We start from the raw sequence: 21,905 nt of genomic DNA, 5'->3' as shown, positions 1-21,905 counted from the left end.
GAGGTGTGGGTGTGTATGTGTGTAAGCCAGGGGGAAAAGATGAAGCTTACAGACTAGACTTGAAAGTAAATCTTACAAACCCCCTGGAGGCAAACATCTCAGATAATTTGAAAATATAATTTGCAACAATACGACTAATTTAATATAATGAACAGGTTCAATCCCTGAATTTAAACAGTCATTAAAATATTTCTTTTGCACTGTGGCTGTTAAAAAATCTTAAAGAAACTGATCAGACTACGAGTTAATACTTCAAAGGAGCATTCAGTTGTCTATTTCCTCATTGAACATGAACAGCTGGTTAGTTATTCATCAACACGCTTATCAAAATCAAATTTGAATGTGAGATATAAATATCAGGTTAAATACTCATAACAACAAAATAAGAACACAAAGAAAAGCACTTACAGGGACTGGTAGTTATGATATATCTTTATTTGTGTATCAATTTGTTATTTGGGTAAATGTTACTTGTATACACACATACAATCTGCATTTTGAGACCTGTCTCTCTCCCAGTCTCCTCCCTCTCTCTTGGTCTCCTCCTCTCCTTAGGTGCAGTGTTGGGACAGACAGTTGCATGCTGTGACAGACAGGACAGTGTGGTGGCTTCTGGTGCCATTGGCACACAGTATGGGAACACTGAGAGGCTCTGTTTCCACGGCAGCACAACACACACACTCTTGCTCCACGCTAGATCTCTCCAGGGAGTACATGGACTTACTGCGACATTTGCCCTAACAGACAGACAGATGGACGGCACCACAGGGAACCACACAGGGGTGTAAAAGTGAGGAACAGTGCTGTGATTTCAATGATGTTTGTCAGCTAATCCTAAGAGGAATTAAGTATTAATCATCCTTAAATATGTGCGTGTCTGTGTTTGTCTCTGTGTGGGTTTGCACTCTCCTACCTCACAGTAGTGCAGTTCTATTTGATTCTCCGACTGGCAATCATCCACTTTGATGGTTTTTAGCATTCCCACTGTCCTCCGACACTCTGGCTCCGTGCCTTCACACATGCATAGATTCTTATTAAAACCATCCAGATTTTTAAATCTGTGTACCTGTCTACAGAAGGAACATCTTTACTTACACATTTCACAGCAGGTTGTTCCAATCTGACTGACTTTTCCCTGAAAACAAGCAGGACAGAGAGTTTTAAGAACTGGGCAGATACAGAGACACATGTAGGAGGAGTGTTAGATAAATTAAATCGCACCCCCTGGTCCAGACAAGCTTGGCGATCAAAAGGAGGGCAGGTGGTCACTCTGGTCTGCAGAACCAGAGCCCCTTTATCATTGATACCACAGGTGTACTGGTTACAACCATCCTCAGTGGTTGTGTTCACCTTAGGAAAGAAGAGACAGACATGTTTATGATATTCATGTCTTTAGCTGCTGCAACAAACTGTTCCCTTTCAGTATTTATGGAACGTAAAGTTACTTTATTTGTAACCACAGGTACATTAGGTTTGCACTGAACAAACCTTCTTTAATAATAACCATCAACTAGCATAAGACAAGACATGAAAAAAGTGGTTACTATTAAAAAGAGTACTTCAATAAAAACAAAAAAAGAAAGAAATTGATAAAAAAAAACAAGGCAAATATTAAAAGGCAAAAAAGTAATAAAACTGATCGTCTGTTAATAAAAACAAGATACAAATAAAATCAACCATCAGTGAGTCCAATACAGCTGTATGACTGCAACATGTTGATCATAGTGATGCTTTAAAGGGGACATATCATGCTTGTTTCTCTTTTTCACTATGCCAGACTAGGATGCCTGTAAAGCATTTCTGCCCTCAGTACAAGTCATTTAGTTCCTTCATTGCCCCACAATAGCGTTCTCAATATCCTCATTTCAGGCCATTCTGAAGATCTCGTTGAAATGCTCCGTTTCAAGATGACCTCCAGTAACCTCGCAACGTCACAGCCCTTTGTGCTCTGATTGGTCGGTTCTATCAGAGGGGCGGGGGGGGGTAGAGCCAGGGGGCGGTTTTTGTAGCATGGCAGTATTTACAAAATCGCCATACTGAATGGGACAGACCGAACGAGTTTGCTGTTTGCCCAAACTTCCCCGGCATTGATAGCACTAATAAAATGGCAGAGTGTAGGATATGTCCTTTTGTATTGGACCCGGACGGTTCTGCAGCTCAGGAGGAAGAAAATCCACCTCGACACAGATCATCTCAGGACGCTTCAGTGTGGTGAGTGAAACCGGTATAGTTTATACGTTTATACGCGGCTCTTGAGGGTGTATCCCTCGGTGGCGGTTGTGTGACTAACTGACATCACAGAGGAGGAGCTGCTTTATCAGATTACTCCAATAAAAAGAAAGGATCCTTGTGTCGTCATGAAGGTCGACATCTCGAAGCCAAAAGTCAATGACCTATTTTCAGAGGCATCAAATCTCGTTCTAGGATATCAGAAAAAATACAATATCTCATTTTTTGAAAATTCAGGGGGTGTAAGGTCTTGTTTTCAACTTTATTATTTTATATGTAAGTATTGAATCACAGGTCAGCATGATATGTCCCCTTTAAAGGAAAAAGCTGTTAATATGTCGCTTGGTTTAACAGTCTGGTACTACACGTTCCTACACCAGCACAAAGATAAATCTGATTTAATAAAAGCACAATGAAGAAATGTCATCAAGGTTGTAAAGATGTGCTGGTGAACTTCATTAAACATTAAACATTAACATTAAAACTTATCATGGTTGTAGGATGGAGTTTATAATTAGTATGAGTGCAAAATATCAACAGACACAGCATTTTAATTGGTACTGGTACATAGCATAGCTCAGCAGGCTGCTGCATCAAACAGTACATGGTAAAGTACCAAATGACCTTGTAAAAAGAAACTACATAAAAACTGATTTTCTCTCTTCTTTTTTTTTTCTTGCAGTAGTACGTCAAGGCAAGACTGTATATGTTTTGTGTTTGACTGAGATTACAGTTCATGAGCAAGGCATTGTTCTACCCAAGTCACCTACCTGCACACTGAACAGCTCTCCATTTGGCTTCTGCATAAAGCATGCTCTTGCAACACATCGACCACAACAAGATTCTTCTTCTTTCTCCAGAGTGTATCCCTGGAAACATTGGAAGGTGTGACTTCATGTACAAAGACACAAGTAGGAAATTATTGAAAGTGCAATGACATTCAATTCCTTGAGACCCTTTGAAGGAATTAATAATTCACAACTTACCTCAATGAAAAAAGAGAAATGCAGAAAATGATGAGGCCTTAGTTTAATGATGAGTGTGGAGGAGTTTCAATCAGGTTATTAGAGGGTCTTTGATGGAAAGATGCAAGTTTGAATCTTTAACTCGTCACGCTGATGATGATGAAGATGTTTAAGATGTAGATGATGATGATGATGATGATGATGAAGATGGATAGATAACAGGGCAACTGGTCATAATAGGCAGACTGTGTTTACCATGGGGCAGGTGGGACAGCTGATTCTCCTACAGGACAGTCTGTATTTCTTTACAGCACCATCCTCCACTGTACACTCACAATGTGTACACAAATCTAACATCAGCCTCTCTCCTGCCTGTAAACACACACACACACACACACACACACACACACACACACACACACACACACACACACACACACACACACACACACACACACACACACACACACACACACACAGATCAAGACTGAGCTCATAAAACACAGTTCAAGTGTTCTTATAATGTTCTCTTCTGCCTGACTTACTCCTATCACAGTTTGGTTTAGGACACAGGCATCCATAGGAGCTGCAGAGAGACAAGCACACATTATTTTATTGACACTAAGTAAATAGTAGACAAACCCAAAGGCATTCTGGGGATAACAAGCTGTTGTTAATATGATTGAGCCACCTGCTGGACAGACATTGTAACTGCAGTTTAGCTTCTAAACAGAGTATCACAGTGAAAAGTTGATACAGTTTATAATCCATAATACTACTTTTTAACTATTCAGTGTGTATTTAATGTGTGTAACTATCATTGTATTTACCACAGTAGCACCGGGGACAGCAGGCTTGAGTGTGGCAACGTAATTCTGTTCCCAGTGAGCAGGATGGGGTGTCCATTACAGGGCAGCTGACATTTTTTTCAGAGATGAAAACCTCATCTTTCACTTTCAAACACTCATGCAACACACAATCATCTTGTTTAGACTGCCAAACCTCTCCCACCTGCACAAAAACACAGAGATGACATTATAATATGGTTAGACAGAGGAGAAAATACAGAAACTATTACTAAAATTATTACTATGATTCTGCAGGTATGTATGATTTCTCTTCTCACATACTTGTCTGAATTTTTGCCCTATCAGTGTGTCTCCACGCAACTGCCCCTCTGACTCCACACAGCTGGTTTGTGCACACTTCCCACAACATTCACCTTTTGACAAAGTGTATGTAGAGCCCTGAATATAGAAACATAGGGGAGTTAATATTTAAAGAAGCATGATGTAAATCTGCATGTGTCATGTGTATGTGCATGTGTCTCACCTTGGGACATGTTCGATCACATACAGGTGGGGAACACTGAGCTATGTGCAGTAATGTGTCTTTGTCCCTCTGCTTGGTGCAGCTGCACTTCTCACAACCAGCTTCCCATTCACTCCCAACAGGATGAACGGCACCACCAACCACACACACCTGGAGTGGCACGCGGTAATAAAAAAAAAACATTATTTAGATAGTTACAAAAAAAAAAAGAGAGGCTGGTGTATTTTTTCCTTTTTTTATATGCCTCCTTTTAGGATTCATTCCTTTTCTTGTACCTTTCTTATCATCTGTTTCATATTTGCCATTATACAACACCTCAATGTTCATGAAAAAAAAACATTTACAGGAATCCTGTAAAATCCTGTTTACAGCTTTATCAGTTATAGCAAACACATGGAAACTGTTGCATTAAAAGCTACTTTAAAAAACACACACCTCATCTGGTAGGCAGCTTGTCTCTGTGCAGCCGCAGTCATTGGTTGATGAAGACGTGATAAACCCCACTGGGCAGGTGTGAGTGGAGTTTTTACAATTGCATGCACATTCAAACACATCACAGCACTTAGTCTTTTTCACTGACAGAAGGCGGTGGGCGCTGCAAGCTGGGGGAGCTTCAGGGACACACTGCTCCTTTTTGCAGACTACAAAGGACAAGAAGCAATAAAAAGAGATCATATGATTTCAAGTTCAGTTTTGTATCCGTTTGAATGTTTTTCTTTGTGTAATTCAGAAATGAAACATCACAGAGACGGTGTAAATGTCATACCACACTCATGTACAGGCTGACATTCTCCAGGGTTTTTCAGGACCATAGTCTGACCATCTTCACAGTGGGGCACTTCAGGCAGGTCACAGTTCACCAGATCACAGACTGGAAAATCACACACAGACGGGTGTTTGGGTTCAGGGCGAAATATTCACACCGATTTACCAATTGTGGCTTAAGGACTGTCTTTGTATAGTCCTAAGCTCGTTTCTTGAAAGATATTTTTGATATTAAAGATATTAAGCACATGCTGACTTATGTGTACATTTGTAAAAACAAAACTGTTTCAACGGCTATAATCCAACAAAATACCTACAGGCTATTTGTATAAAAATAAAATGCCGTGAGTTAAGCTAAATTGAGCAGAAACACAGGATCTTTTAAAGACGGCATGTTTAAATGTATTTATCATTATTTGGAAATATGCTGAGTTTCAAAAGACACAAAAGAGGACACAAGACTATATTATAGAGATGAAATGGTACAGAAAAGGCTAAATTGGTGCATACAAATTGATCAGAATGTGGGATATAGATATCAGATGCTATAATGTTGTTTGCAGTAGTAATGTGTCTGGCGCCCCCTAGTAACTGATTCTAAATTCTACAATTTCATTTAACAAATGCTTTTGTACAAAGAGGAATACAACACAAGCAACTGATTCTTTTGTGAGACTTAATATATAGCATTCATATTACTATAACTCTAATGGTTAATAAAAACTGCAGCAGGAGCTGCTGGCCTGTGATAATTTTTAGAAATCAAATGTGGCCCTCTGGAAAAAGTGTTATAAATCAGGCCAAGGTTTATACACACACAGTCTATGTTGCACTCTTTAGATCTCTTGGTCCTTGTCTTGTTTGATAAGATTACTGTGATATTGATTCTAGAAATGCAATATCACATGTTTTTACCCACCACATTCATACTCTGGGCAGCACTTAGACTCTCTCTTCTCCCTCAGGATTTCACAGGGCCCACACACCGGAGCTACACACACACAGACAGATAATGCGTTATTAAAATGTAACATCTTAACCCACAATACAGATCAACATAATCAGGAGGCTGCTTGCCTTTGGCATCACTGCACGGCCGGGCAGTGCAGTTAATGTGTTGCTGGTCTAAACACATGCAGATCAAACATGGATTGTCATCTGGCACCCAGCTCTGCATGTACTGAACAAACACAGCAATAATGTTGATTATTACAGTATGAGGCAAAATCCTTATACTCTCAAACACTAGAGGGCGATCATAGAGCGCTTCATCCAAAATTAATTAATTTGTATTTAGAAAGTTGGCTTGGCTTTTTAATAACTTCACATATTCAGACAACTTCAGTGTGCCTCACCTGATGCCTGGCTCCATTATGGTCCACACACTCACTGCATGCCTCTGGTGATATACACTGTCCATGATGCAAAACCTTGCCTTCAGTACAGAAACAGCCCTCAGTAGGTGTGTCCATGCAAGATGACTTGTTACCCCTGGCAACAGACCAGTCGCCTGGCAACGCCTGTATGCTACCACAGTCATCCACACATCCTGTCCGACATGCATCATACTCCATGGAGCCGGGACACTGCAGTGCTGAAACACAGACCCAGACAGAAGTTTTGGCTCAGAATGGGAGTTCAGGCAGCGCTGGTAGCTACAATTAAGAAATATAAAGACACATGAAAAATAGACTTACGGCAGAGGTGGGGGCTCCTCCAGTCCACACACACACCTCTCTGTCTGCAGTGGCGTGCATAGGTAGAAATAAGCTCACACACATCAGACTCCTCACATGCCTGCTCCTCACACTTAGCAAGGAACACCTGGACAGGGATGTGAGTGTGGCAAGGTTCAAATACTTCTGATCGCAGGGCCTGACACCCCATGGGTGCTCCAGATGCACACACTTTCCTCTGCTTTGGCAAACACATGCCTCCATCTGCAGCCACTGTCCAGTCTGAGATGAAGGCCTGCTGGTCGGTGGTGGAGTTTCCATTACGTAAAGACAAAATCTCAAATTTCTCCTCTTCACAAGCACCTGGAAGGTAAAAAACAAAAAGTGCACATGACCTTAAAAACAGCACACTCAATTTAGAGTTATAAATGAATCTGTCTGTTTGTCTTACCACAAAGGCCAGAGGTGTGGCTTGTGGAGGTAGAACTCAGTAATGTGACGGTAAACTCATTGCTCTGGGGAGTGAAAGTTAGAACATAGCCATGGTCTGATTTCAGCTGCAGCATCACTCCTCCGTAACGCACCAGCTCCAGGCCAGCAAACCGCCACGGCAGTGCGAGCTCTTCGCCATCAATCACTGCCTGCTCAGACAAACACATACACACACTTTGACACTTAATAAACTCTAATACTCAGAGAACAAAGGGATAAATCCTGGTGGTGGTCTCTGTAGGGAACAACGGCGTACCATCATGTCGTCCTTCAGCAGTAGTTTATATGGACCATGAGTCACCTCCATGGCTTTCATGCAGACTTGATTGTAACTTGCGGAGTCCCTACAAGGGCCAGTGTGGAGTTTGACCTCCGACCCATCATTGATGCCTCTGCTGACACTGAGGAGGGTGTAGGAGCACAAGCCCTCCCCATCAAGCCTCAGAGCCAAGCTGTCAAACCTCACCACATGATTGGTGGAGCTGCCCATGCACATGCCTGTCAATAAACACAAACACACTGGCGTTTAGAGCCATGGGATCCATTGACATTTAGTATAAATAACCTGATATGTAAGCTTTATTGCTCAAGTGGCAAATATCATGCATGCATGTTAAAATGTCAGGTGCTATTTGATCCTTTTGTTGTACATACAAGGACATTCCCAGTGGCAGCCACAGGTCTCCTGCACTTTGGCAGGTGGCATGTTGTTCCTGCAGGCTGGCGGCTCCAGTCTGTCACAGCTGACTTTGTGGTTCTGTACAGTCACAGCCCCACTTGGGTGACACAGGAGAGAGTGGCAGCCATCCTCTAGCAGCCATGACTCACCCGGCTGAACAAAGACATACAAATCATTTGAAGACATTACGTAATGTCCACAAAAGAAAGGGGAGCTGTGGTTTCACATCTTCGACCTCAGCAGACGTTACGTACCGTTCTTTCATTTCCATTATCATCAACACACTGTCCTGGTGGCCCAGCTGGAAATCAATGTAAATAACCCACAATATTACAGTCAATAAACATTTTGCATACAGAAATATTCAGAGAAACAGATTTTTAGTTTCACATTATTATTTTTACATGGAGTAAAAAGAAACTATGTATTTGTGTGTCTATGTTAGCACCTCTGCAGATTCTCTCTGTGTAACCATGATCCAAAGTCAGCATCATCCGTAACTGGTCCATGCTGTTGGAATGCAGAGTGTTGTCTTGGCTGCCATGGCGTCCAAGCAAACTGAGCTCCTCCCTCTCATAGCCTGGTCCCACCCCAATAGGGAATACTGACACACCTGAGGAAAGTCACTCTCGTGTGTGAGTATGCAAGCAGAGACAACTTGATACATTTGTGACACATTCTAATCACATCAGCTGCAAACTACTGACCTGCTGCCAGTGCCTCGTTCACTGCTCCTTGAACATCATCTGCTGATTTATCTGTCACCAGCATCACCACAGCCTTAGCTACACCTTGTCGTCCATTGCTGACTGGAGAGATAGCCGTCTGTACAGCAAACTGAAGCGCAGAGCCTGCAGACGGACACAGCGATGATTGTGTGCCTGCTTCAATGTTTATGCAAACATGAGTTTATTTATTCATTACCTAGTGCGGGGGCAGCTGCGGTGGCCCTGCTTGGTATGCTCTCCACCAGCTTCAGGAGACGGGATTGGCTTTGGTCGTCTTTCCAGGTGAACTCTGCTGTGTTTGTGTCTCCGTACTGAACCACACTCACCAAAGTAGCATTTGGCCCTGCACAGATATGCAAGAAGGGAGTTCACTGCAGGAATGCAGGCAACAGTATGAAAGGGATGGTTGATGACAATGTTTGATAGTTTATGATGCACACATCCGTAAATAAAATCAGCACATCTTAATTAACTTTAAAATTTATGATATAAATATCATAACAGAAAAAAATAAAAAGACTAAAGTGGACTGGAAGAGCGCTGGATAAGTACAAGTCCATTTGCCCAAATTATTGCAGAATATTAAATAAAATGACCTTTTCTACAACTTGCTCAGATGTCGCTTAAATTTCATGAAACAAGTGCTTGATGTCACCTACCTGTATCAGCACTGTTGATAAAAGCCTTCACAACTGTTTTCATGTCCTCTAATTGTTTCCCAGCCTTCAACAAGAACATCACATCCAGAGGTTTCTTACATGGCACTGCAAAAAGAAGTGAAAAAGATTAGCACAAAATAAGGACTTTTCACATCCATGTGACTGGATTAGGTGCGATCACTGTACCTGAAGGTGGCAGGCTGGAGAGTGTTGGGATAACCAAAGAAGGCAGGGTAGGAGTGCGTGGCCTGATTGTGGTCCGTGTGATGTTAACCACGCGGTGAACCAGGGTTGGCAGACGGTTGTAGTCGTCAATCAACAGCGGACGTTGCGGGGAGCTGAATGGTAACAAGTCAATCTCACGTATTTTTTGTCCAACACCGATGGGATACACGTGTGTGTTTGTGCTTATAGTCGGTGGGCGTGTCACTGTGTCAGTAGGGGGATTTTCTGTCACCAGGAAAACCAGTTGAGGGGGTGTGGGGCCACCTGAAGGCGGGACAGTGGCGATTTCTTGAACCGTTGTAGAGACAGCTGTGCCCGTGTTTGTCTTACTTCCACCTCTCCAACGAATCTCCCTCAGTTTTTGCAGTAAGAGGGTCCTGTGCCGCCTCAGCTCCCACTTCCTGATCTCTACAGTGACAGTCACTGAATACTGGATCACTGTGACACGTATGAACTCCTTCTCCTCTGTTAACCGTGAAATAACTTCCTCTAGGAAAATGAGCGATTTGTTAAAGTTGGCCTCGCCGACTGCATCAGAGCCCTCCACGATGAATGTGACATCAGTGGCTGGAGACGGAGAAGATGCTGTGGTGATGGGAGACTGGTCTGAGGGTGCAGTGGATGTAGGAGTGTTGGGGAGTGGCTCTGTAGGGTTGGGCTCCAGAGGAGGGGCTGAAGTTGTGATAGTGGTTACCTGGTGAGGTCTACCTGGAGTTGTTTTTGGTGTTGTGGGAATCAACCCTTCAGGCTCCAACCCCAGTGTGCAGAGATAATCTGTCACCTCTAACAGGCGATCAGGCAGCTCACCTGTGCTGCCAAGCACATAGGCCCTATTTTCTGGGTTGGCTTTTGTGATGTCATTGATCTGCTTCATGTCGACCCCTGGACCCATTGCCACTGTCAGAGTGGTGATGATCTCCCTGCGGAGCATTCTAATGATGGAACGGACATGGCGAGGATTTTTACTGGCAGTCAAGATGATGGCCACCCGGCCGGCATGCTCACGCTTGTTTTTGTCATAGATGTTGTAGACAAGATACTTGACGGCCTCATCCAGGAAGGCTGCATCTCCTCCAGCGTAATGTAGCTCCCGCACGGCCTTCTTAAACAACCACTTCTGAACCTGCAGGCAGCAGTGAGAGAGAAAAGAGGGATTTATGTCATGACAATGTTTCTATGAGTCAGCAAAACAGATTAACCCTAAGCTATATTTGTTTTATCTCACAGATTGCTCTGTGCATAACTGCATATTCATAAAACAACAGTTTACCATTTGAATCAGTAGAAGATGTTCTTATCTACCTGCAGGTCATATGTTTTGACTCCAGAGTGATAGAGCAGCACTGTGGCCCGAGTGTGAGCGGAGCCCATACGGAAACGCTCAATAATATCCAAAATAAAGTCTTTGGTTGCCTGGAAATCAACTTCACTCAGGGCTTCTGAGCCATCAAGCAGGAATGCCAGATCCATGGCACGGTCACATGTACCCTCTGGCATCAAGGTAGAGAAGGGCAGAGTTGTGAAGGTAGGAGTTGGTGTGGGCGTGGTGAAAACGGTGGAAGAGGCACAAACTTCACAGCTGAGGGTGTTGTTGTCACAGTGACTTTAAATGAGAAAAAGAAGAATCTCAGTATATATAAAGAAACATGTTACAGCATTAAAGAAGAGTCTAAAGTACCCAGACTTGTGACTTGGTGTTTTGCTGCATTACCATATCTTGCACTGCTCAGGGTCGTCGTGGTTCAGGATGACTTTGTTGCCGTGAGAGATTCTCTGACCCTCGTGAATACACACCTGACACTGAGAAGGATCCACACAACGCATAGCCACTTCATCCAGGAGTTGACCTAAGAGGTAATGCTTTAGTTAATGTTGGCCTTTCTATTTGTATATTTGTACTAGGGCTGAACAATTTTGGAAAATAATCTAATTGTGATTTTTTTTTAGACCAATACTGCGACTGCGATTTAGAATACAGTTTTTTTTTTTTTTTTTGGGGGGGGGGGGGGGGGGTATCTTCTGCATTGCTCACTTAACACAAGTTTTAAGTCATTTTATAGTATGACTAACCAACAAAAGATACTGCATTTGAACAAGTTTTTTTTTGCATTTCTTAATTTAAAAAGAAAAAGGAACACTGTGAAGTTTTACTGACCTGCAGTTGTCAGTAAGAGTAACAAACCATACAGAAAAAAGTGACCAAGGGGTATGGCTCTTCTATCTACTGGATAGATCTTTGTAGCCTACAGGGTTTCTTTTTTTTTTCGCCAGAAAAAAAACAGCATTTTGACTGTTGCTGGTTTTAAGGGAGAACAAGTACAAGTTACTATATTCCCTCCACGTCTGTGTACATGAAACTTTTTTTTTTTCTAATTGCAGCCTTTACAATTTGTAAATTGTATTCTATTACGTAACGATGTTGGTTTAAAATCGATTGATTGTTCAGCCCTAATTTGTATAGGCCTGAGGTATTTTATTCATACATTCTGTGTTTTAAGTTAGTATTTATGGTACCTGGAGGGCAGTACGCGTGGCAGCCTTCCACACATGTGAGGGAACATGGGAGTGAATCTGGGTGCTGGCAAGTGATCGGACAGGCAGGACCACAAGTATTATATCTCCACTGGCACAGCTCCTCCCCAATACCTGGTGCCCGAGGGTTTAGCTCCTCACAGCTGAGGGCTAAAAGAAACAACTCAGCATGATCAATCCTGATCTTTTAGAACAAACATGATCTGATTACAGGTTACAGAGAACAAGGTCCTGGCTGCTTTTTTTTTCAGCCTGAAAACAACTTTGATCATTTGGCATAATTTGGCAGTCTGAGGTGTCTTCAAACTCACGACAAAGATCATTGGACCTCCAGCTGATGGATACACCCCTCTCTGAACATGCCTGAGCATAAGCTGCGATGACATCACAGAAACACGCACAATCACCCACTGATGGGCAGGAGCAGGCAGCCTCCACACACATCTCTACATATGGCTCTGCATCCACCTGTAGGCACACAGAGGCAGGTTTAAGGAAACATGAGAGCATAAGAATGGATATGAATGTGCAGTCATAGGATGTCTGGTGGGTCAGGAAAGGCATTCACCTGGCTGTTGCATTCTCTAAACATAGGGCCGTTGATCACACGACAGGACTGCTCCACTGTTACCAACTTGACAATGTTGTCACCACATGGAGCAGGTATCTGATCACACAGGGAAACAGAGATTCATTAAATCTAAACCTCATATCAAAAGTGCTAGACCTAAATTCCCTTACAAGGAGACATCACTATTCAGCATCCATCCTCAGACAGTGTGTTTTGCAGTGCTTGTAGTATAACACAGGTCACAGGTCACAGAATGACTATATTGGACATTAAAACTCAGAACAAAAGACAAAATCTTAAAAAAGGGAGTTTCTTTGCTGTATGACTATCTTGCCAAAAGATTATGTTAAAATCTGTTTCACTTAATGGAGGCTTATGGTGTTTTTTCTGGCACAGCAGATTTTCTACTATGAAGAAAAACATCTTCACAAATTTCCCACCCATGTCTTTGTGCATTCTTTACTGTGCCTGTAAATAATTCAAAGGATCTATGAGGCCGAAAATGTCTTGCTTACAGTTTAAATTCATTCAAAAATATATTTAAATAAAGAAGAAGAGTCACCTTTGTTACATCTGCACAGCTGGGAACAACCTTCCAGGAGTTCCCAAAGTGTGAGGAGGCCACCTCCAGCTGGTTGTTGCTGCTCACCAAGTCATTGTTCACATTCCCATCAAAATTACCACATAGACCACACACTCGCCCCTACACGCAACAAAAAAGACATCTTCAACAATAACACAGACAAAGAAAGTTCAATAGGTCAAAGTAGTGTTCAAATAATAATCTGTACCCTGTACATGGATGAGATGTGAACCAGGAGGCGGGTTCCCTTGTCCCAGCTGAGAGAAATGTGCTCCCCCAGCAGCAAGGTGTAAAATTCACCAGATCGCACTATCTCCACCTGAGTGCCATGAAGCACAGGCTTCTTCATCTTCACCTGTGGGAGACGATAATTATGGTTTAAGATGGAATATTCATAAAAAGCCGATTCTGAAGACTTTGAACACAAGACAGAGTCAGTTCACAAACTTCTGAGTAGAGGATGTTAGAGTTGAGAAAAGAGCTGGGTTTTTTTTGCTTTTCTAAGTCTCAAACTGTTTCTATCCAAATATCATGGAAAGATATGCTTTCAAATAGCAAAATTTCAAGTGTTAGGTCATATATGACATATAAGTCAACACATTCCTTTTTTTTTATATATATATATTTTTTTTATTTTTTTTTAAATTATATTCGAACTTATGTCTTTATATTTTATTATTCTTCTCTGTACAAAGCTCTTAGCTATTATCATTATCTTTTTTTCCTTACTACTTAAGCTCTATCTTTTTCTATTTTTGTAATATATAGTGTGTGTTAATAATAACTGTACAGAGAGAGTGTCGATAACCGGAGTCAAACTCTCAGCATTCTTGAGGTACTTGGCGATTAAAGGAGATTCTGGTTCTAATTTTTTTATAAAAACCGTCTAATATCTTAACTCAAGATTAATAAAATACAAATAAGAAACACATTCCAGTCAGAGGGAAGCTGAGTGTGAAGCTGAATCCAAATCCTATTAAAAACTCCAAATTCTATTGTTCAATATTCTATTGTTGCAGCTTTAATGGCCTTGATCTTTTTGCGTGTTACTTGTATGAATATTTGTAGAATTAATGTACTTTAATTCAGGTGATTTTCAGAGGTTGGATGCCTGTTGATCTTTAAAGCCAGGTGTTACACACATAAAATGTCATTCCTATGGGTTTACTGATCTCATGATAATGTGTGACGGTGCTGCATAAATAGTGGAGTGGTTATTTGTGTTAATATTTGTGGGTATTTGAGACAGCTTACCTCTCCTCCTTGCATTACAATCAACCCTCCCTGGTAGTAGACTGTGACTGCTTTTGCACAGCGGTGGCCAACGATTCCACAGGCTTCATTTTCAACCAGAACCCTGAATGAACCTTCCTCTCCATTACACATATCCTTCATAAGAAATGTTTGTGAAAGTAGAAGACAAAAGAAGGAGGGGGGACAATATGAGGGCACTTTTCTGACTTCACATAACCAGCCTGTGAGTTCACCTCAACCTGTCTCTTACCTGGACCAGGACATATTGGCAGAGGCCAGGGAAGGAATATTTGAGGCCGTCAAAACTGATGTAATGCCCCTCCCCCACAGTGCGGCACACACCATCACACACCTTTTCTGTGCAGCGCCACTTCCTGTTCTCACATACACTGTTTACAAAGATGAAAAAAAGCCTGTGAAGATGACACAGCGAAGCTATACCTCCTTCTTAAAGATGTACACTCTAATGGTCATGTTACCATGTGTTGCAGTCTGCAGAGATGGTCTGTCCTGATGCATATGGCCTGTTGTTATGGAAACAGGGACACTTTTCCGGTGCAATGCAGTCTCTGCGGTGACGTACCTGAAATCAATCTGATGATCAATCATCCTGTTCATTTCAAAAGTTTTAGTGACTCACAAACACGCAGAGAAAGACTAAGACACCTACTGTGCCGGGTGGGCAGAGGCAGCCTGGGATACAGGCGAGGCTGACGCATGGCAGATCCACGTTCTGGCATGTTCTGGCACACTCAAGGCCTTTTTGTCCTGCATTACATTCTGCTCGGACCAGTGGAGGAGGACACTGTGCTGCTCGGCGCTCTGCAAACATCATGGGTCATTTAAGCATTTAAGTCTCAATCTGAATACAAATGCTTCAGATGAAAGACACCATATTTCTAGGATACCACGAAAAAAACTAAAAACAAAAACAAAGATCTGTTTAAAATGTAAAAACTGTACCTCTGGATGGTGCCAGGTCATCATCATAGAAGAGGTCAGACAGTAAATTACTCACGTCAGGGGAGCTACAGCGCATTGAGCCATTCTCACAGTAGCTGCACACAAACAGATTATAAATAGAAATTGTTTGCCAATTAACTGTTCTGTATCTAAAAAATAATAATAATTGTTTCACATTATCTACAGTTACTAACCAGATACTGTTGTGGTCTGCGTAGACATCATTGGGCTGGTAAAGTTGTCCATCGTGCAGGCAGGTGCACAGGTCAGCAGTCACACATTCTCCAGAATCGCTCAGGTACTTTCCAGCAGGACAAAAACAGCCCTCTTCACACACCCTCTCCCCCTCACAGCCAGCCTCGGCCCCAGAGAGAGCACGGCATGTACGGTCACACGCACTTCCGCAGGTTTCATATTCTTGGCCTCCAGTGCACTGAAGCTCTGGTGAAATCAGAGTGAGAGTTGAGAGATCTATTTTCAGTTGAGCTCTTTGAGAAATGTTCTTGTTTGTAAAGATGGCTGTTTTCCATAGGATTTTGTGTTGTGGTTAGATATGTCCAGAATTGAATCTACTTGAAGTTATGGCTCACCCAGACTATTCTTAGCTTCTTCATTCGCTCTACATTGCAAACCACATTGCTGACTGACTGAAATGTTTACTTGTGTGGGTGCATATGAATGAATTCAGAAATAGTTCAGTGTAAGAGTTACCACACAGTGAAGGAGACCTCCAGTTTAGCAGCACTCCTCTAGCAGCACAGGCAGCAGCATAGGCCGACAGAGCAGAACAGAGGCACGACTCTTCGTCCGAGCATGCACATACATCATAACGACAGAACCGCTGGAACGGCCCTGGGTTCACCAGAAAGTGGCAGGCACTAAAGACCTCTGATGTCATCACTGAGCACGCCTCTTCTGCAAAACGCACTGCAAGATAAATGAGGATTAGCGGTTACTTTTAGGTCATTCCTGTATTGATTTAAACATCTTTAACAAGGTTTATACCTCTTTTTGGGTTAATAGCACAAGGATCTCTCTCATGCTTGTGCTGAGATTCACAGTCTCCATTTATCCTCCATGACTGGCCGAAAGCATGAGGCTCTGCCTCAACCAGACCAGATTCAGACAAGAAGTCATCCCCTTGGTTACCATTGTAGTTTCCACAGAGACCACAAGTGCGCCCCACCCATCGCGGTCCCAGCTGACGATGAGGGAGACAGAATTAAAAACAGCTGCCCGGGTCACCTTTTTACAAATGCTCAAACACATCTTAATTATGTTACCTTAAGAAGCACACGGCCACGACCATCCCAGTCCAGACGAAGGTCGTCTCCAAACTTCACACGTACTGAAGACTGAACTGATCTTTGGATTTGGAGATGACCTGTAATATATCACACACAGGAAACTGATCAGCTGAATGTTGTTGGAATCAAAATATCAATACATACAAATGTGTTTGATCAATTTATTGTATTTTGATGTAAATTAAATGTGTTTGGAGAGCAAATTGTTCCTTATGTCATTATTTCCAGAGCTTTTTCTGATATGCGTCTGGTCCCATTATCAGCACACTACAATGTTTAGTACATCTTCCTCACAGAAATAATGAAATCTTATCTGCTGACAAACCATGATGCATTGGAGTCTGGATATCCATGCTGTTGACAGAAACAACTCCTCCGTGCTTCAGCTTCACTGTCATGTTCTCAAGAAGGGGCAGGCTCAGCGTAACTGAGCGTGTGCACACAGCATCCTGATCATCTGCACACTGACACACAAAAACAACAATTGCAGCCAAAGCGCTGTAGATGAAAAGCAGCTTGTGGCAGGGAAGTGACAAGAAATTAAAAGACAAGGAAGAAAAAGAACTTCCATTACCTGGACGTTTTCGATGATGACAGAAAACTGTCCATCTATGCAGTCTTCTGCCAGGAGGTACTGACAGTGACCAGTGAAGGTGAAAAACTTGTTGTCGAAGGTTTTGAAGTGTGACTGGCCCACCACCAAACACTCACCTACACACAGGAAGCAGAAACATTACGAAAAAAAAGAAATTGAGAAATTTTTGTTGTTGAAAACGTAAATGGCTGAATTGGATATCACTGGATAACTGTCTCACCAGGGCAGCCTTCATTGGTGCATTCCCAGGAGCCGTGACGGCACACACTGCAAAAACAGACAGCTTAGCAGGAATGTTTGTGTTGACATGTTTCTGCACACATATAACAAACTCACCAGGTGTTGCAGTCCTGAGAGATAGTGGACCCTGGAGGGAAATGTTGCCCCATATGCACACAGGAACACTGAGATACCTCCACACAGCGATTACCATCCAGAACTTTCCCAGCTGAATCACAAATTTACAACATGCTGTCAGCAAAGATAGTAAAATCATAAAAGAGATAAAAAGAGGGAGTTTAGAGGAAGCTTACTGGGGCATGTGCAGCCATCCACACACTCTTCCTTGCAGACCTCCTGTATGTTGAGACTGTGACAGGTTGTAGAACAGGACTTGGTGCATTCACTGTACTGCATCCCAATGGGACATTTAGGGACTGAAAACACAAACATTTACATTGATTAAGTCTCCTTGATGATAAAGTCTACGTTGAGCTGCCTGCATAATGATTGACCATCTTACAGCACTGGCCCTCCTGTTGCCAGCCATGAAGAAGCATCCCATGTTTGTGGCATGTGCGAGCGTACTCCAGCAGGAACGGACAGTAGCAGTCTTCAGCCTCACTCCGGCCACAGTGACACGCCTCCTCCTGACACAGCAACAGAAATGCCTCGGTAGAGACCAGGTGGGAACAGTGCAGGAACACACTTGACGTCTGCAACACGCTGCAGCCTGACAGGATCTACACAGACACACAAGCACATGTGAAAAATTCAGCTCAAGTCAGTGATGTGGCCAAATCAGGGAGAACATGCATTAATTATGGAAAAAATAAACACTCGCTTATGCTGTGAATAATGAAGTCAACTTGTTTCCTTTAATCTAGTTCAAGAAAAAATATAGGACAGACTTCAGATGTGTGTGCTTGAAATTGTGTTCTCTAAGCAACTCATTTAAACAGGGAGCAATGTGCTTGAAAAATAATATACAGGCGGCAGGTTTTAAGATAAGAAAAATATCTTCCAATGGCAATATAAACTACTTCTGTCATCATGCAGCAAATAGAATTATGATGATTGATGCCTGTAAAACAAATTTAAAAAAGTACAAGTGACGGCGGAAATTATAAAAGAGAACTGCACAAGGCTATAACACCTTAAAGGAGCATGTATTCCTTCCACAAATAAAGTTGAAGAAGACACAGAAAACATATCTGACCAAGAGTAAATGTAGGAAGTGTCTGGATAGTTTCACACCAACGTGCAGTTTTTACTCTTTCCTCACATGTGGGTGTTTATGGAGCGCAAAATGTTCTTACTAAAACTGGCTGATCAATCCACCCACAATGCCTGCAGTGTACACATGTTCAGGGGTATGATAAAATATGTTACAAATAAAAAAAAAATATATATGGGTCGGTTACAAATTAGAGGATAGGGCAAATAAATTTGACTTTAAAACTTAAAATTGTAGATCAAATGTTTTTTTTCAGCTGGAGATAAAGCAATGACATATAAAATGGGAAGGGAGATAAGTATCATGGCCGACAACAACAGATTTAAGGAAGTTTTCACTTTGAAATTTACACGAATTTGGTTTCCTAGTAAAATAATTTTCAATATTTATCAAAATCTATAACTTGTTGATGTCACCACACTCAGGACATGCTTACACGTCTGTCAATCTATACCAACTGCCATTTAAACAAAAATTATTCACATTTCTGTAAATTTTCAGTTTATTTTGGCTGGGGAAAAAAAACATCATTGTATAAAGACAAAACATGTATGAAATGATTAGAACATGTGTATGTTGTGCTCTCACCGCTGATGTCCCCTCTGTGCTGTTACAGGAGTGACTGGGATTTGAGACACGTCTGCATGGCTGACCAGCCCCCTTTACTGCCCAGGAATTTGCAAAATCATAACTGTCCTCTGTCTGGAACCCTAAACACACACACAAAGAATTAAACACACATAAAAGTTGAAAGATTTCTCCTTAATCTCATCCTACCACTGCTCTTTCTCTTGCTTTCTTTGAACACGTTATCTTTTCCTGCACTGAGTAGCTACTCTTCCTGTTGCTGTGTGCCGGTGACTCAAATCATTTCCCTTCATTCCAGCAATAATAGTTTCTCCTCAGCTGCATTCTCCAACTTTAACAAGCAAATTAGCTCTCACTTTTAAACATGATTTACCCTCTTGTGCAGTAAATTCATCTGCTGGGACAGAGTTGAAGTTGCCACAAAGGCCACAGGTGCGGTTTGCATGGTGTTTGGCCAGTGTCAAGGCAATGTTGGCTGCGTTATCGATGGTCACGGTGAAGCCAAACTCCTCACTCCAGAGTTTATGATAGCCAAGCTCTGAGCCCACAAACACGGCATGAGAGGCATAGGGCAGGGACAGTCTACAACAAGAAGAGAAAGGCAAATTAAAAATTGCAGGAAATTATATTTGTGTGAGTTTTTTTGTGCTAAAAGGGAACATAAACACACCATCAGTGTTAATTACCCTACCTTTTCTCACCCTGCGAAAGCAATCCATCTACAGACAAATGGAGCTCAAAGACGTCCCCCAGGAACAGAGTGACTCCGGTCCTTTTGCCTCCCACAAAATCACCTGTGAATTATTGAACCTGTCACACACCACTCATCAGGCACTGACTTAAAAAAACTGTCTGAAACAAAAATATGTAGCTTTGAATCATCTGAGAATCAAAGAAAAACTACATAATTAAGACATATACGCTGTCTTAACCATTACAATTGAAAACAGTTTATTTCTTTTGAACTATGACTCACCCAGCAGCGTGAAGGAGCGACGGTTGCAGTCTCCAGCCAGCAGATAGCTGCAGTCTCCAGGGAACTTGTATAAAACTCCATCAAACGTGTGAATGTGGTTTCTTCCAAACAGACTGCATCGCCCTGTCATACCTGCTACCAAAGCTGGATACATGCAACATATACAAGAAAAAGTTGAAGATAAACAGTAGTCTTTTAGTCTTTGACACCCTTTCACTTCTTCTGATGTCACCTCACCTGTCAACTGCAGGAGAAGCAAAACTCCTAGCCAATACCTCCCCATGCTGACCTGAAAGTTCAATTAATATGCTTACACACATCATCCAGTCATTTGCATCAACATCCTTTTATGTCAATTACTTTACACTGCACTGTGCACAGCATGTTTTAAACCCACTCTTCATCTTACCTTCATGGCTCCAGCCTCAGTTATTCCACAGAGTTGCAAAGAAAACTCAATCCAACACCAAGTGTTGCACAGGTCTTACACAGTCATGGCACAATGACTTGTTGAGATGTCTGTATCAAACACTGGCTACTGAGAAAATGGTCAAACACATTGTTTTGCACACCACTTTATTGAAAGCTCTGCTTTATAGCAAAGAGCATGTCCCAGCCCGGATATCATTGGCTATTTCTCAAGAAACCTCCCCTCAGCAAGGTTATTTAAAAATGGGGCCGACTATCTTTCTGTCCACAACTCGGTGCCTGAAGATTGACACCATCAAACACACACAGCACAGGACAATGGCAGGATGTGCCCACTGATCGCCGGGCTGAGTGATTAGTCTACACTTACGCATCTGTATCAGCGCCAACCCAAACAAGTCTTTTGAAAAACACTCTTACTGGAGCTATCACACGCAACAGCTCTGCTTTGGCAGAGTCATGTGTACTAACACATGACTAAGCTGCACCAAAACATATGACTAAGCTGCACCAAACTAGAAAACACACCAAACACACACACACACACACACAAACATACACCCTGGGAAAAAAGATGCCCTATGAACTTTATCCATCACATGGCAAAAACTCAAAGACAAATCCAGGAAAAAACAATCTTATCAAACCTTCCTAAATACACAAACATTTAATCACTGCATTGCAACTTAACATTTACAGCTATTAATCAGGGATTCTTAAAAATCCATAACCACTATATAAAAAAACTGTATGTGGGAACCACTTTTTAACATTGCCAAACTGGAGTTCTTGTGAGCTATCTTCAAATTGATGTTATATGGAGCTATGATGAAAATCTCAGACTCAATTTATGATTATGAAGATTATAAAGATCTTTTTTCTTGACTTTGATAAACACTAG

General features: G+C 42.0%; 1 protein-coding gene across 1 annotated transcript; it reads right to left on the bottom strand.

Annotated features, from left to right (window-relative positions):
• Positions 1-425: 425 nt before the first annotated feature.
• vwf (von Willebrand factor) lies at positions 426-21,125 on the bottom strand. The gene is made up of 53 exons (XM_074678071.1): positions 20,985-21,125; positions 20,813-20,864; positions 20,576-20,719; positions 20,291-20,393; positions 19,973-20,181; positions 19,600-19,721; positions 18,298-18,517; positions 18,089-18,211; positions 17,892-18,003; positions 17,776-17,822; positions 17,535-17,671; positions 17,286-17,424; positions 16,937-17,037; positions 16,659-16,854; positions 16,365-16,580; positions 15,848-16,094; positions 15,654-15,748; positions 15,361-15,512; positions 15,170-15,273; positions 14,941-15,079; positions 14,691-14,825; positions 13,645-13,791; positions 13,416-13,556; positions 12,851-12,949; positions 12,594-12,750; positions 12,265-12,432; positions 11,462-11,597; positions 11,053-11,353; positions 9,712-10,873; positions 9,526-9,630; positions 9,063-9,209; positions 8,846-8,989; positions 8,587-8,751; positions 8,393-8,439; positions 8,114-8,291; positions 7,716-7,957; positions 7,419-7,608; positions 6,989-7,330; positions 6,647-6,885; positions 6,369-6,471; positions 6,211-6,282; positions 5,293-5,397; positions 4,962-5,167; positions 4,527-4,676; positions 4,325-4,441; positions 4,025-4,205; positions 3,740-3,780; positions 3,450-3,566; positions 3,000-3,098; positions 1,222-1,350; positions 1,096-1,135; positions 914-1,011; positions 426-737 (listed from the first exon to the last, which is right to left on the bottom strand). The coding sequence occupies exons 1-53, from the start codon at positions 20,988-20,990 to the stop codon at positions 552-554; spliced, it is 8,553 nt and encodes a 2,850-aa protein (XP_074534172.1). The 5' UTR covers positions 20,991-21,125; the 3' UTR covers positions 426-551.
• Between the last annotated feature and the right edge of the window lie 780 nt (positions 21,126-21,905).

Source organism: Halichoeres trimaculatus, unplaced genomic scaffold, assembly GCF_033239565.1.
Source record: "Halichoeres trimaculatus isolate MK-OKI-2021-1 unplaced genomic scaffold, fHalTri1.1 fHalTri1_scaffold_10, whole genome shotgun sequence".
Lineage (NCBI taxonomy): Eukaryota > Metazoa > Chordata > Actinopteri > Labriformes > Labridae > Halichoeres > Halichoeres trimaculatus.
This window is presented reverse-complemented; position numbering and strand designations above follow the sequence as displayed.

Bases quoted from the DNA above. Each gene is read 5' to 3' on its own strand.
- vwf (XM_074678071.1), bottom strand. The intron at 16,095-16,364 runs GTAACTCTTACA...TGATTTCACCAG, and splicing joins GAGGTCTCCTTCACTGTGTG to AGCTTCAGTGCACTGGAGGC. The intron at 4,206-4,324 runs GTATGTGAGAAG...GTTTTTGTGCAG, and splicing joins TAGGGCAAAAATTCAGACAA to GTGGGAGAGGTTTGGCAGTC.